This window comes from Syngnathus acus, chromosome 10 (genome assembly GCF_901709675.1).
Source record: "Syngnathus acus chromosome 10, fSynAcu1.2, whole genome shotgun sequence".
NCBI lineage: Eukaryota > Metazoa > Chordata > Actinopteri > Syngnathiformes > Syngnathidae > Syngnathus > Syngnathus acus.
The window spans coordinates 21,076,225-21,091,462 of record NC_051095.1 but is presented as its reverse complement, the minus strand read 5'-3'; the positions used below and the strand labels follow the sequence as shown (position 1 = coordinate 21,091,462).

At 41.0% G+C, this 15,238-nt stretch overlaps 2 protein-coding genes across 4 annotated transcripts in view; both read right to left on the bottom strand.

Annotated features, from left to right (window-relative positions):
• Positions 1-328: 328 nt before the first annotated feature.
• On the bottom strand, positions 329-1,771 carry si:ch211-39i2.2 (uncharacterized protein LOC449866 homolog). The gene is made up of 2 exons (XM_037261067.1): positions 1,438-1,771; positions 329-973 (listed from the first exon to the last, which is right to left on the bottom strand). Exons 1-2 carry the CDS (start codon positions 1,622-1,624, stop codon positions 513-515), a joined length of 648 nt encoding a protein of 215 aa, XP_037116962.1. The 5' UTR covers positions 1,625-1,771; the 3' UTR covers positions 329-512.
• Positions 1,772-7,403: 5,632 nt separating this feature from the next.
• The window catches only part of LOC119128546 (serine/threonine-protein phosphatase 2B catalytic subunit alpha isoform-like), a 31,636-nt gene continuing 23,801 nt past the window's right edge, over positions 7,404-15,238 (bottom strand). For 2 of the 3 annotated variants that reach the window (XM_037261042.1, XM_037261040.1), the window contains exons 8-14: positions 14,844-14,938; positions 14,652-14,777; positions 13,307-13,384; positions 13,100-13,184; positions 12,694-12,791; positions 11,999-12,046; positions 7,404-8,986 (exon numbers count right to left, since the gene is read on the bottom strand). In XM_037261042.1, the coding sequence (XP_037116937.1) occupies positions 8,808-8,986; positions 11,999-12,046; positions 12,694-12,791; positions 13,100-13,184; positions 13,307-13,384; positions 14,652-14,777; positions 14,844-14,938 (709 nt within the window). In that variant the 3' untranslated portion in view covers positions 7,404-8,807. The remainder of the gene's footprint in view (positions 8,987-11,998; positions 12,047-12,693; positions 12,792-13,099; positions 13,185-13,306; positions 13,385-14,651; positions 14,778-14,843; positions 14,939-15,238) is intronic. The other variant, XM_037261041.1, reaches the window with a different exon arrangement.

Below are 15,238 nucleotides of genomic sequence, written 5' to 3'. Positions count from 1 at the left end.
ATCCTATGTTTAGTTGTACATTTGTTAAATAAAAGATTTGTTTTAAACTATGGTGCTGTCATATTTGCTGCACATTTCAGAAAATATAAATTAGGCAAGTAGAGGTTTTCTCTTAAAATAGAGTGAATTCTCCCTGCATTTGATACTATAAACACCACTACTCTAAACTTCAAAGTCCACATTGTACATTAACAATTTTTAAATCTCTTTTGTACAACTTATATTTACACTTGTATGACTGTTTAAATCTATCCATTTTTGAGAGTTTGTTTTCAGGGTTCACCTTGGATTGGTCACCACCACTAGCTAAAATGAACTAGAAAAACAATTGTGAACAAATTGTTTTATTATCAAAAATACAAAGGCAGCACACGTAAGAAATGAGCCCTGCCCCTTCCAGAGGGGGTGCATCCAGTGTATACTTGGAACGTTCAACAATCTGTGCAAATTAACAATCAAGTTAGCAGACAACAATTAACAGTTTGACCCTTTGCTTAAACAAATGAACATGTTCAACTCCTCATGTGAGTGTTAAACTCATGGATCACGGGGCTGGCAGAAGAGTAGAGCTTCCTCTTTACCAGCTTGTACTCTGGTCTAAGCTTTAACACTTTACTGCTCTTAAAGATGTGCTTGAGTGGCGGCCAGCGGTCATTCATGTCCGCCTTAAACACGACAGACAGTTCAAATGTCGGGGTGACACTTGAGTCCGGGAAAACACACCCCAAAGACTTGAGGCCATTCTTGGTCTCCACGTAGACCCTGATGGAAGCACCCCGCAGCCCGCACGGCTCATCTGTGGAAGAGCGAAGCACATCGCGACCGACCCTGGTGGTCATCTGGCGTGGGAGAAGCAGCATCTTGCACTGGAGCACCGAAACCTTGGCCTCGGTCAGGCAGAGCTCGATGCGCCGCGTCAAATCTTGTTGAAGGACTTGCTCCTCGTGCTCCAAACCAGCATCCATGTTGGTAACTGAAGGACAACATATATGTTTTGAACACTGTTGAGTTAATATATTTAATGCTTCTTTACATGTGATACTGCTTTATGTGCATGAAAGTAGTAGCTGTTTGAAGAATTATCACTCGTTAATATTTTATCTCATCTCTGTTAGCCCCACTAAGGTGCTGCGTATTAAAATTGAGGACTTTTGTTCAAATAAGTTTTAGAAGTCAGTTATACAGTAAACCTTAACTGAGAATGACCTACGGGTACATACATACTTTTATTATATTGAAAATGTGTTCCTCGTCGTTAGTCAGCAAAAGAGAGCAACTGAGCTCAGCATGACATCACCTGATTCAAGAACCGCATTGCTTGCCTCAGACAGCTCCTTCCGCGACACTGTATAAACTAGTTACCCAACCCAGGTAAATCCCAGGATAGAAGAGGTCGCCCATAGCCGCGTTGCATTCGAAGTTATTTTGTATACTTACAATGTAAAGTGCTGTCGGTCTCGTCGCCACTGTCTACGCTTCCCCGTCGGAGCAAAGTGTCTTTTTCTTCTTCTTGACGCAGGGATGCGAGCCTGAAAAAGTATGTTCCTATAATGTCCGTGACACTTTCTTCCTCTCCCAAGACGGGCACCTGTTTTCCAAATAGAAGTGCCGCGGTATCGACCATAGTGATTCCCGTTTGTACAATTCCGGTAGCTCGTCCGGACGTTTGCTTAAAGTTTTCTCCATATATTATTTGAGCGGCGTCAAGACGGCATTACTGCTGATGTGAGCGGGCGAGCTTTTATCGCGGAGGACTTAGTTGCATCAGCTGAGCTCGCGACTGTGGGCGGGGCTTCGGTTCTGTCGAACGTTCCCGAAGCGTCTCACGCAATTTGGCAGGACCTTACAGCAAGGTGTCAAGTCGCACGAAACAATTTCCCCAACCGCTCGGCCATCGGTGCTTTGAAATAACTTCGTTCTATGGCTCCACATGTCCTCAGCACTGCAAACTTTTGTGCCGGTACACCATATGAAGTAAATGACGGGACTTTTTATTTTATTTTATTTTTTACCTCATCTAATATGTATCAAGCATACGAGCTGGTGTTTTAGAACAGCCTAGACAAGTAAATAACAAAAAAGAAAAAAAAACTTGCTACACTTCTAAAAAGTTACTGCCTTATTTTTACCCCCTGTTGAGAGAAGCGCGCAATGCAATGCGGATAGTGCCGCGGGGAGAAGTTTGACAAGCGTTAGCACATTCATGTTTCGCAGGGTTGGGGAGTCGATGTGTTCCCAATCGTGGCGAGCTCGGCGGTCACCCTGCTTTCACTTCGAGTCATTCTTATCCGCTCAGTATTTTGTTCGGCGCGCGTTGGGTAAGTACAAAATAGTATTGGCTCGTAAGAACGAATTATTTTTTCCAGTGAACGAGAGTGAACGAATCACTTCCTAAAGTGATTCATTCTTTTTTCAGTTCATATGACTTCAACCAGTAGGTGTCGGTACATTGATGTTTTAATTTTGTATTTGTTGGATTGTAGTTGATGGTGTTATTATACCGAATGCATTTGTGTTTGAATAAAAGGTTGGAAAAAAAATCCGTAAAGCCAACATTTGTTATTTTGGGGGACACCAACTCATATAACAACGTAAAACACATATTGTCATATAAACCAAATGTCTGATTTTTATGTTTTAATTGGCGAATATAAAAACAAGGAATAAAACACCAGACAAGTTTTAACAAATGTTTATTTAAAAATAATAATAATAATATTAAAAGTAAATTTCAAACCAGCAATCTAATGTGAAATTGCTGTAGATATATTGGATAACAATATTTGGGCGTATATATGCATACACGTTATTTAAAAACTACTATAAGTGTTATAAAATCAAGATTACCCAAAAAGAATAATCTCCCCGTTGTTGCATAACGGCGCATTCCTTCATGCAATAAAGTTAGCCGTTAGCTTGGAGAAAACGTGCGTAAAAGTGGTGTTTCAGTGAGTGGTTCTTTCTTTACTTGGCAAATCGTAAATCTACATTCTGGCTTACATAGTTCACACCAGGAGACGCAACATGTTCACTGACTGCACGGGAAGGCAGTTCCCCCATTAACTCGTTCGCGAACGGGAAAGTCAGGATTCGTTCCCTCACTGCTCCGTTCTCGCGATGAACTGGAAATGCAAATCACTCACTCACTCGTTCACTCACAGATCCGTTCAGTTGGTGAACAGGAAATGCAATTCACGACTCGTTCGTGAACGGGAAGTTACGTCATTTTCTTCTTCGTTTTGTTTTACGGCGAGGTGGCACCAGCTTCAATGCACATTACCGACACCTACTGGTTGAAGTCATATGAACTGAAAAAAGAATTACCATATTTTCCGCCCTAAAAGGCGCACCTAAAAACCTAAAATTTTCTCAAAAGCCGACAGTGCGCCTTATAGTCCAGTGCGCCTTATATATGGATCAATTGATGAATTTGTTGATCCATACTGGTTGTACACAGTGCTCTGCCAAAATGTTTCAGTACGTTTTAGTACGACTAGTAAATTACAAGGTCGCATCGCTTCCCAACATTACGGCAACTGTAGTCAGGGGGCGTCACCGAATAGCTGTTGTACCCGCGAGGCTATTTCATTTCAAAATAGGCTGCTCCGTTAATGTTTCGAGTAAATTTACGGATTGATATGGAAGGGAAACATAGGTAAGCAGTACCAATGTGTTAGATCGAACTTTAGTCAGTTCCGATCATTTTATCGGAGATCGTTTGAGAAACGCGATTGTTTACACTTTGCTGAGGCTCATGGGAGATTGCGAGCTGAGGCTCGTGGGACTTTGCGGATGGCTAATGCTATAACGATAGCTGCTATACGTACGAGGCTATTTCATGTCAAAATAGGCTGCTCTGTTAATGTTTCGAGTAAATCTACGGATCGATATGGAAGGGAAACATAGGTAAGTAGTACCAATGCGTTAGATCGAACTTTAGTCAGTTCCGATCATTTTATAGGAGATCGTTTGAGAAACGCGATTGTTTACAGAGGGCTCGTTGGTTATTGGCTAGTGGATGCATACCGCAACCCTAGTCAACCTCAGTTTGTTGCAGTATAGCTTCTATTTTATGCGCCTTATAATCCGGTGCGCCTTATATATGGACAAAGTTTTAAAATGGGCCGTTCATTGAAGGTGCGCCTTATAATCCGGTGCGCCTTTTAGGGCGGAAAATACGGTAATCACTTTAGGAAGTGATTCGTTCACTCTCGTTCACTGGGAAAAGAAAACGTTCTTTTGAACGAATCGTTCACTCACGAGCCAACACTAACAGAAACTACAGTAATTCAGCAACAGGGAACCTGAAGTACACAAATACAATGTGTGTACTGTAAAAACGTTGATAACCACTTATCTAACAAATTGTCAAGAGACTTTGTGGACGCCCTGAGAAAATATTGTGATGCAACAATGCCTACATAAGGCAACAGCTACTCTCACTTTTTGTCACAAGTTCACGTTTTGGGGATGGAGGGACTTAAAATGTCCTCCAATTTTATATCAAGCATATCACTGTACATCCAAAATAATCAATGTTCAGGAGATACTAAATAGCAGCATGTTTATCCAACTGTAAACATTACATCTTCAAAGTGAGCAAGCCACTTTCTACACTTTGGATTGGTCAATAAATTGTAGAGAGAAAAAAGAAAACAAGACAAAAACAATTGAGGACTGACCAATCGTATAGATTTCTGAAAAAATGTAAAATTAACCAAGTTTTGACAATGCCTGAGTTCGGTGATACTATTTAACAATGAATAGTTCAACAGTACAAAAGTGATTGTAATGGATCTTCTTTGTTTATCCAGGAGTCACCACAGCAATTAATCCTCTTCCATCTCTCCCTGTTTTCTGCATCTTCAGCTCCAACTCTAGCTCTGCAAATCTCGCCTCTCCACATCCCATAATCTCCTGTTTGGTTATCCTATTTTTGCCTCCGACCTGTTGACTACATTTCCAACATCCTTCTAGCGACTGCTAAAAAAGCGGCTTCCTGGCTTGTTCAAAATAGTAATAACGCCTATGATTCAATACTTTGAAGATAAAGGCTTTTGTTTAAACAACAACAATGATACAATTGACAAGTTTTAAACAGCTGTTTAAACACTTTTTTTTAAATTAACTACTTTGATAATATTGCCATTGTACTTTACAATCATCTCCGCACAAAGTGGCGATGAGACTGCAATCGTATGACCCCAGCAGGTCCAGACTTGTGATGTGAGCTTTGCCTTATTCACAATTGACTAACTCACGAATTATATTCATTAACTCCTTACAGTGTGTTTTATGGTACTCTACTTTAACTATAAAAATGTTCGACTCATACGAAATTGTCTTTAAGGCACCTCCCAACTAACTGCCAGTGTCACTTTTGCATCATGGCAGCTTTCAGTGACGCTTCACTAAACGTTTGGTGAGGAAATTATTACTTACCTAACATTTCTATACAATCAGGAAGTTCATAACAGAAGCACCAGACTGCTGAGTCACCGGTTGTGAAAATTTTCCCTCTTTGACGTCACTTGCGCCCATCAACGATGAAGTGGAAAAGTTGTTTTTCTCAGAGAATTACAGGGAAATTTACCAAATACAAAGATACGTACAATAAAGAGTGGTGGTTGAGACATAGTGGTTGTTTTTTTTACAATTATAAATGTAAAAATCCTCATCAAACAATCAAGTTTTATTTCGCACTTCATACAAACATTTAAAGCACAAAGTGAACGGCAGGGTAAAAAGACATGCGCCCACTCGAACAACAAATTATTTATGCAGAAATGTCTCGAATGGCAAAAACAAGAGCCTGCTGTAGCTGCCAGAAATAAACAATGTCATGAAACATGTTCATCAAGGCGTGCATGAAACTTCTAGAGTTTGCTTTTCAAAATATGACTAGTGCAGTACAAACTGCCCCTATGTCATCATGGAGGCTTTTTCCATGGGCGTGGATCATAATTAATGTTTTTAAAAACCCTATTCCAAAACAAAATCTCAACACTACAGTCATGCCATATCACAAATAGAATGATTAAACTGGCTTGTTTAGTTCATTCCCAAACACTGACACTCATTGTTAGAATAGCGCCAGCATGTCAGCTGATGCCAGCCGCTTACAATGTAATGATTGGGGGAGAACAAGTCTGACCTGTCTCAGTAGTCATCCCTAAGCGAACTCGTGCATCTGCAGCTCAGCGTTTGTTGGGGTCCTGATTGTTATTTGTGCCTGTGTACCAAACAACAGTTCAGGGTAGCCAAGCGTTTTGGATTCCTTGGAGGGGCTGCTCATAACAAACACTACCTTCAAATATTTGGGTCTCCATATTTGGCACTGTAACTTCCTTAGCTAGTTGATGAACAAGCATAGTGCCAAATGAGGTCCAAATTTATTCATTTATGTTATATTACATTGATATTATATTGCATAAAATTGGGCCCTCAAGCATGTCTAATGCAACCTTACAGAAGAGTTGCAGTCTGACAAACAGGTGTGGTGTCATGTGCCTTCTGAGGTGAATTTCTGTACTTATTAAGATACACGGTTGTGCTTTTCATTTTTGTATCGGTCCCCCAACAATGTTTGCGATGTATATCCTGAAAAAAGAGGACGCGAACAGTCATGTTGGTCTGTTGGCTATGGTGTATTAATTTTCTCCATGATTCATTCCATTTGCACTTTTGACAGCTTGTCATAAAACCTTCCCTATTGTGGAAACTGCAGTGTACAAGTTTTGTACTTTACAAACTTGCATTGTAGTGGCACATGCTGTTTGCCCCTTTGTATAAATGGCATGGCTTAGCCAAGATTGGATTTAAAAAAATGGGTGTGTGCTAGCCGCTAGGTCAAGAAGTGCCTCTCGTGCAAAAACTGTGAAAAACAAATTTATGTTGGTTACTCGCTTTGGCGATCCCCAATGCACAAGCCAACAACAACAATTTGTCCCAGGAATGGTGATTATTGACATAAATGAACAATGTCAGTCAGTGTATTTGAATTCAAGGTAAGTGTATGTGTGTATAAGTGTGTGTGTGTGTGTGTGTGTGTGTGCGCGTGTGTGTGTGTGTTTCCTTTGCTGCCTTGAAGAAATAAAGGTTCAATATCAATGCCAAAGGTTCATGCATATTTTATTCAAGAGTAAAAAAAGTGGATCGTCCCATTGGGCATGCTTATAGTGTTAGTGACTGGGAAATTGAAACCAAAAGCGTGAGCGAGAAAGATGGGGAGAGAGAGAGGTTTAAATATTAAGAGTAATGTTCATCATAAATATAATAATCATCGAACCATAAATATCAAATAACAAGAGGAATCACGATGTATGAGAGTACACTGTTCTCCTTTAAATTGTCACAGCAACATAATTGGCTTATTCTGTTAAAATATGTCTAGCTGCTTTTGACTTTGAACTGCACAATTCTTTCCTTTTTTTCCCCCCGTTTTTTTTTTTAACCATGCAATCATGCTTTTGGCTGCCCGAATGCCTTTGCCTTTGTGTATAGTGTGGCCATTCGATACTAATTTGTATTTGATTAAAAACGATTCCTGTACATTGACAAAGAACAAAGTATTGGATGTGGATTCCACACCTTTGATTCAAAGTGTACTGTCATTCTGTACAGCGCCGAAAGAAACGGATAGGAGGGGATGAAAAGTACCGGGAAGGAAAGTAATCATAATATAACACAAAGTGATACAAAAAAGCAAATTAACATTATGTGCAAAATAAGTTTTTCATTAATCCTCTTATTGACCAGAAAAAAACAGAAGAAAAGAATTCCTACTATTGTGAAACACAGAGCACAAATATAATTCACATTATTCTCAAATAACTTAACTGTGCATGCACTGATGCAATAATAGAAATGCTTTACAAAGATATTTTCCTCTGACGTCTCATCTTGACAGCTGAAGAGTACGTTTCTTCTGCAAAACAGAATGTCCTACTTCAGAGATTGTTGGCCGTCACTGTCGTTTGGTAGCAAGAGGCTTGTGGACGGGGAATTAGATTACAATGACTTCACATTTCAACCACTGCCCCCTCTCGCATTCTTTTTCTGCTATGCGGCCAATATAAACGTTCCAAGTATGCTGTTTACTTACCAAAACTCAAGAGAGTTTTTTTTCCCCCTCGAGAGCTAGTTAGCCTGAGACCAGAAGGGGTGTGTGGGCCTCCACTCTAACTGGGTGGAGGTGTTGTGCTACAAAAGCAAATGGGAATCTCCTCCCCACACTAACAGAAGAGGACGACTGCAGCTGCGATTATCTTTGCGGATCTCCGTCGTTTTTTTTCTTTCCATCTCCATCTTGGTGAAGACACATTTGTCAAATATAACTGCATGGACACTGTTAAAGCATATCAGCAATCCCCTAAAAACATAGTAAGTTTGGTTCCATTTCTCGCTTTTGGATGCAAACAGGAACACGATTAGACGCGGTGGTCGCACCTCGAACCCACTCGCTCTTCGTCAACACGGCCGCATGACGCCGTCCACCTGCTGGCAATCGCCGACATGCACAGCGGATAGTAGCCACGTTCCACTGTCCTTGTTGTTGTCGTGCAGGTACAAGGGAGTTGGACTTCTCTTGATAGATAAGACTTTGTCAAGTCCGGCTCACACTTAAGCCTTTACATACAGCAAAGAGAAGGGGTAGATAATCACGTGAGTTTGTATGTGTATTTGAAATACTGCATCTGAGTGTTTTGCGTATTGAGTATGTCTATGTACAGATATCTGTCAGGGTGGCGCTATAAGGGTGTCGTAACTGCAGCAAGTGTTCCTGGCCGTGTGACAGTACGCATCCGTCACTGTATATTGCTGTTGCTATCCGTCCCATTGGGCTCTCCCATATTCATGCGGCCCATTGACAGGCCCACACTGTTGATGGCGTCACGTCGCGGCGGCATTCTCTCGTTGATTCGGTCCAGACCTTTGGCCTCCTCGAAACTGCTGATCCGATGCTGCGGGGAGAAGCCTCGGATGGCTGCGGAGACAAGCAGCCACACACAGAGCAACGTGCACGCAGTTATTATTTAGACCAGAAAGACATGCCAAACTCATGTCCAAACTCTTGAAAGAAACCTATTGACTGAAAGTCAGTCGAGCTTAAGTCTCAGTCTAATCAAATTCAACTTTTGAATGCTTTTGTTCAAGCCAAGCAGATCATTTCTATCTCCCCGAAGCTTTGGCTTTGGATAAACAGAATTTGTTCATATAGCAGTATCTACACACATCAGGCAGCGTTTATCTGTTGTTCTCTATGCTGAGCCAGGATTAGCTGGACGACCTAACTACTGATCCTAGATCAGCAAAGCCCTTAAGAGGGTCCATGGGTGGAACAAATCACAGCTGTACTGGAGCTGTCATTCATTTCATCGCTCAGATGGAGCTGTCATGTTTTCCTTTATTTCACAATTTAAAATTTAACAGGGCTGGCCTCACTAAAACAGTTGTAGCTCCACTCTGAGTCTGTACCCTCATGAATATAATTAGTTGGAAGAACAATTGAGGCTGTGTGTGTTTGTGTGTGTGTGTGTGTGTGTGTGTGTGTGTGTGTGTGTGTGTGTGTGTGTGTGTAATAAAAAGCGAGCAGACCAGATGACGGTTTCGTCTTCCATCTATAACAGTATTTGTCATCAAAAGACAACATTGACACAGAAACGTGACGACAGATCCCACCGAAAAGCAACAATTTTAAGACTGCTACTGCCTTTTACGAACATGCATCCACTTTCAAATATTTTGCTTTATACACTAGTGTACATCAAACATGGGCTAAAAGCTCTATTTACATCACAGGGTACAACAAAAATCACAATACAAGAAATAGCCATAATTTATTTGCTTGAACAAATTATGGATTGAAGTTCAGATAAGCCACAGACAAGACTAAATATCCAGTACAAATCCAAATTCCAAAGAGGCTGTGTGAGCAAGGATTTTCTAATGCATTCAACCTGTGCTCAATTATAGAGCACATTGCACAAATCTACAAAGGGAATTTAATGTCCGCAACACGTTCTATGAAGTTGGTACATTCATGTTTTTTTGTTGTGCAATATGGTCAAGTACTTTGTTTTGAACATCAATGATAAAAATGAGAACTGCATGAGCTGATGTGACAGTGAGCGCCATCAAAATATATAACCGTCTCATCGGTGAAATAGAATGGGAAACATAAAAAGACAAAGCTTTCTCGTCGGTGCAAGAGGGCATATACCATCAATACTCTTAATTATGTGAGTTCTTTATACTCGGCCGATTTGTTGAAATCCGGGTTTGCGGACGAGCACCAAAGCTCAACTTTGCCACCATTTTCCAGTCTTTGATGACTGGATAGTGTTACAGGCCTTCATCATTGCTATGCAAACCGTTGCTTTCCACACCTCAGTGATTTTGGAACAACAAACCGAAACATTGCAGTTCATCAAAGCGTGCATTTAATCACCAAGCCTCTGTACTCAAACACATTAAATACAAGTACCATGACATCAATCTGTTTGGTCGATTTTGATTTTTCACTTTTTTGAAGCCTCACTTTTTATACTTGCCTTTTTTTTTTTTATCATTCAAATTTGGCAGGGGTGATGTGTAAAATTTACAAGTGACAGACTGCTGATTTGGCAGTAAATTGTCATACTATTGCTAAATATAAGAAATATTTATTACCGTAATTTCCGGACTATAAGCTGCTACTTTTTCCTCAAGTTTTGAACCCTGCGGCTTGTCGTCCGGTGTGGCCTATCTATGGCTTTTTCGTGATTTTTGTGATGATTAATACACTTATACGCTCGTAAAAAGGCTGTTGTGCGGCACCGCTTTGCTGGGCGGAGGGATATGTGACACAGACACTGGGGAGAAGACTGGTGTATTGATCGCATGTCCATCTCAGGCAAATAGTGCCGTATAATTGACACAAAGGAGAGGCAGAACGAGATCCAGATGGACATTACTGAAGAAAGGAAGGTTTTATACACAAACCCTCATTATGCGGGACAAAAGAAATGCATATGATGCCGCTTTTAAACTAAAGGCAGTTGATTTGGCTCTTAACTAAGGAAATAGAGCCGCTCATGCACTGTTGAGGTTTCTTCTGGTCACTAGGGGGCACTGGGCTATTGTTGGTGTCATCTTGTTGTGTCACCCTTTCCTTTATTTCCCGGTTACGTCCACTCTGGAGCCATACGTGTAGCGCGCTAGTTTAATGTAACTTAGCGCTTTGTGCATGAATAAAATTAGCATGAACAGATCCTCATCATGGAAAATACTAGAAGAAATGCATAAAAGCGACAACAAAAGAGAGACTGAGAAAGTGTGTGGCGAAGTATATTTGACGCTATTCCAATCCAACACTGAGGAGGAAGACTTCAATGGTTTCAGTGCACAGGAGGCTAATAATCAGGTGCGTCTTATAGTCCGGAAATTACGGTCGTCTTTTTGCTGTAATTCTACATGATTTCAAAAATCTGCATTCAGCAGACATAAAAGCTTGTCATAAGATTTTGTGCTTTAAAATAGTGACCTTTTGGGCCACAATTTAATCTTAGGAGCAACTTATCTAGTTTCATTTCCGTCAACAAAGCTGTCTCACAAACAGATTGATTGCATGGTCACCTTCTACAGCTAACATGTTTAATATAAAAAAGAATAGCAGACAACAAGAGGTCATATCCCCCCTAATCAATGCTCACCCCCACCCTGATGTATGTGTGTGTCCTGTTGCCATTTGAATGTGAACACTGAGAGAGAAAGTGCTCTAGTAGCTGGTTGTGTAACCCCAAAAAAGAAATCAAGAGTATGTATGTTTGAATTTGAATATGAATATGCGGTGACTTCAGTGAGTCGTGGTTATCGCCTTTGTTGTGAGAGCGGATGCAGTTAGAAAAGCGCTGTGCATCATGGGGAAGGAAAATCTATGATCTAATGAGCATGGGTGGCAAAGAGCGCAGCCATGCTTCTCGCTCACACACACGCACGGTGACATGAGTGGCTTTACCTTCAGCATCCTTAACTGTCTCGATGGCTTCTATGGCCTCAATGGTAGCTGAATGATGGTCAGACAGATAAGAAGAGAAAGAGGGGACAGGAAGAAAGATGACAGGATCCAAGAGAGAAGTGGAAGGAGGAAAAAAAAAAACGAGTGAAGGCTGAAACATGCTTCTGCGCAAACGCACGTCTCGAGATATGACAGCGGCTCATGGAGGCTTACTGAAAATGTGTCGTATACATGTGTGACCTTGCACATTGCTTACTCAAAAGCATGTTTCAGGCTAAATCCATGCGAGGCCCGCAGAGCAACACTGAGGCCAAGGCAGGTTCGAGGGCACCTGAGGTTAGCGGTAGCTTTGGCTCACTCACACTACTTTACGCTGCCCCCACCCCCTCTGTCTCACAACCCACACACACGTACAACCAGCAGGCTGTTAGTATCCTCAGCACCAGTGAAGTGAAGTGGCGAGAGGGAATGAGTCCACAGGGCAGAGGGATGACAGGAGATAATTAGCAGTTTAAGAGAAGAGGAAAGAAGTCAACAAAAGACCTCAAAGCACATGCTTCAAGTAGATTTGTATGTCTACCCGTATGTGTATTTTTATTTTTGGTACTGTTGGGTGTCTGGAGAAGAGCTGTGTGTTTGCTTTTAAAGTCAAGTGTGTGTATGTATCTTTGTGTGCAATTGCATAAAACACTCACCGCTCTGGAGAGTCTGTTTGCCCCCTGACAACACTCCACTTGGCAGCATACCTGTGGGGGTCAGTCCCTTCAGGGTCAACACGTTCTCACTCTCCTCTCTGAGAATCAGTGTTTGAGGGAGAGCAAGAGAGAGAGAGGGGGGGAGGGAGATAACATGAAGATAATCAGTTGAAAAACGTGCGTCAGCAAAAGAAGGACGCTAAGCTTGACGTGCAGTTTGCTCGGTAGAATTCAAAACAGTTAAAAAAAGAGCCCATTTCATATGACCAATGGAATTGTCACACTAGATGAGCTTTTGGGTGTCTTCCGGTTGTGACAGAGAAATAATTATAGATGGCCATTGCAGCATTGCCAAATCCCAAAAAAAGACAATATACTTACATAGTATGTTCTCAAGTGAACTCACCGTAAAACTGAAAACATTTTCGCCATCTTGCCAATCGCACGGATTTTGTTCTTAATCACTTCCTTCCTGGCTGCAGCCGCACTGGCTAGAATGGAGACAAAGTGCATTGTTATTACATGTTACAAAGAAAACTCATGCATTCTGTGCCATGTGTAAAGTATTTGGAAATGTTAAGTGGAATGATATAACCTTGTTGAGTGTTCTCACCATCATAGATCTCATCGCCATCATTCATGAGTTCGTCGTCAGAGCAGATACTCAGGACATTTACCAGCATCTCTGTCACTATAAATAGAAATACGAGCGAGCCTCACTACAAAATGACCACATGACAATGGTTTTGTTACAGATCTGATATTGGGCTGGAAAAATGCAGAACCTTTTGGATCAAGTGATTTTCTTGGGTGGAAATATTCATCTCAGCACATTCAACCCTTTTATATCGTATATTAGTACTTCTTTTGTTATTAATTGATGGTTACAAGCTAAAGAAACCAAATCAATAGTGACTCACGTTCACATTCAACAAAAATATAGAAAACATCTGCATGATACAGATAGAGCCTTTGCAATTTCAGCTTAGCTATGAAGTTAGCGCTAGCAAAACGCAAGAGGTTACCCAGCTGGTTCACAAATATTACAGACCAATCAAGAGGGCGATCTAGTGTAACCATGGCAATGACCGTGACACTATTCTTCTTTTTACATGCCGGTACCCCATCCAAATAATATGGGCATTTGTGAAGCAAAAGCTAAAGCGGAATAGTGTTGCTCTTTGTTTTTTTGCCACAACGTAAAATGATTTAAGTTTGCCAAACATCATAGGAACATCATTTTTCTAGATTTTTACATTAAAAGACTCCAAGCAAGGAAAATAAACCCGTAACTAAGCACCTTGTGAAGGACAAATCTGCCTGAGCTCTGTACACCCACCAGTCTTTATTTAATCCTCTAAGTCAAGGCTAGCCACTTTTTAAGCTGAGATAATAGCTATGTGTTATGACGTGAATTCAGAACAATGCAATGGAACGAATGTTCGCTTTTTAGTTAGGCATTCGCTGTATATAGGACGATACCAAAGATAAATTCATCAGCACCACCCATCCAGTGTCCAAACCGCTTATACTGAACGTTAAGAGCAATAACTAAACTACAATAGCTAAATCTCCCCAAATGTGGAGTGCTGTATTTGTTTTTGTCCATATGTCTGGTCTGTGGAAGCCTACTTCCTGGTTGTGAAACAGATGTGCTTTGCTATTACGATTCTGGGTGCTTTGGTGACATCAGGGAATCCAACATTGAGAATATTACATTAGTTTATCAGCATCTTTATCCGAATCCGCACTAAATTTTCACATGTTCCTGCTTGGCCCACGCGTCACCTCTGCTTCATTTCTGTTACGTAATCCTGAACACTGTATCTGTCCTACTGTTTAGTGCTTCAATATGTCAAAATAACAGCATTTACTACCCTGGTTGAGTAATTACAGTAAGTTATCTCATTGAAAAGGGTGCTTGATAGATCTGCAAATTATAATGTATGCATGGATACCCTTTTCCCCCACAAAAGGCAGAGACCAGGTGAAGACGTCCATGAAGTTAGGCAGCCAGTACGGATGAGGAGAACAGTTGAACTGGCGGATGTTCATGACGTTGTTCTCATATTTCAGCACCGCCGCTGGAAAGACACGTATACAAAGTTACTCACGATTTATTATTTGAATGTGTATTTGTATTTATTTACCTTTATTATTATAGACATCCAAGTAGTTTGGAGCAGAGAAGATGGTGATGAGTGAAGGAAAACCTGTTGTCTGACTCTTTCGGTACATACGGTATCTAAAAGGATGATGTCAGAGTTAAAAATGGCCGTATAATTGCAGAAATATGAAGACTCACGGCCTACGACCCAACTGGACAGTTGATGGCAGCTAAAATGATACTAATGGGTGCACAGAGTACAGCAGCAACAACAAGTGGAATAGTGCTGCCTTAATGGTTGCATTACATTGAGAGGATTTTTGCCTCGGCTAACAGATGCTGGAGGGGGGGATTTATGGATCAGAGAGAATGTTTTGACCCTACCCTATTTTCTCAATGTAGGGTACAAACTCCACATGACTATGGATGTTCCCGCTT

Excerpts from the sequence above, each read along its gene's own strand:
- si:ch211-39i2.2 (XM_037261067.1), bottom strand. The coding sequence starts at position 1,624 with ATGGTCGATACCGCGGCACTTCTATTTGGAAAACAGGTGCCCGTCTTG. Across the intron at positions 974-1,437 it reads GACCGACAGCACTTTACATT|TTACCAACATGGATGCTGGT; the intron begins GTAAGTATACAA and ends GTTGTCCTTCAG.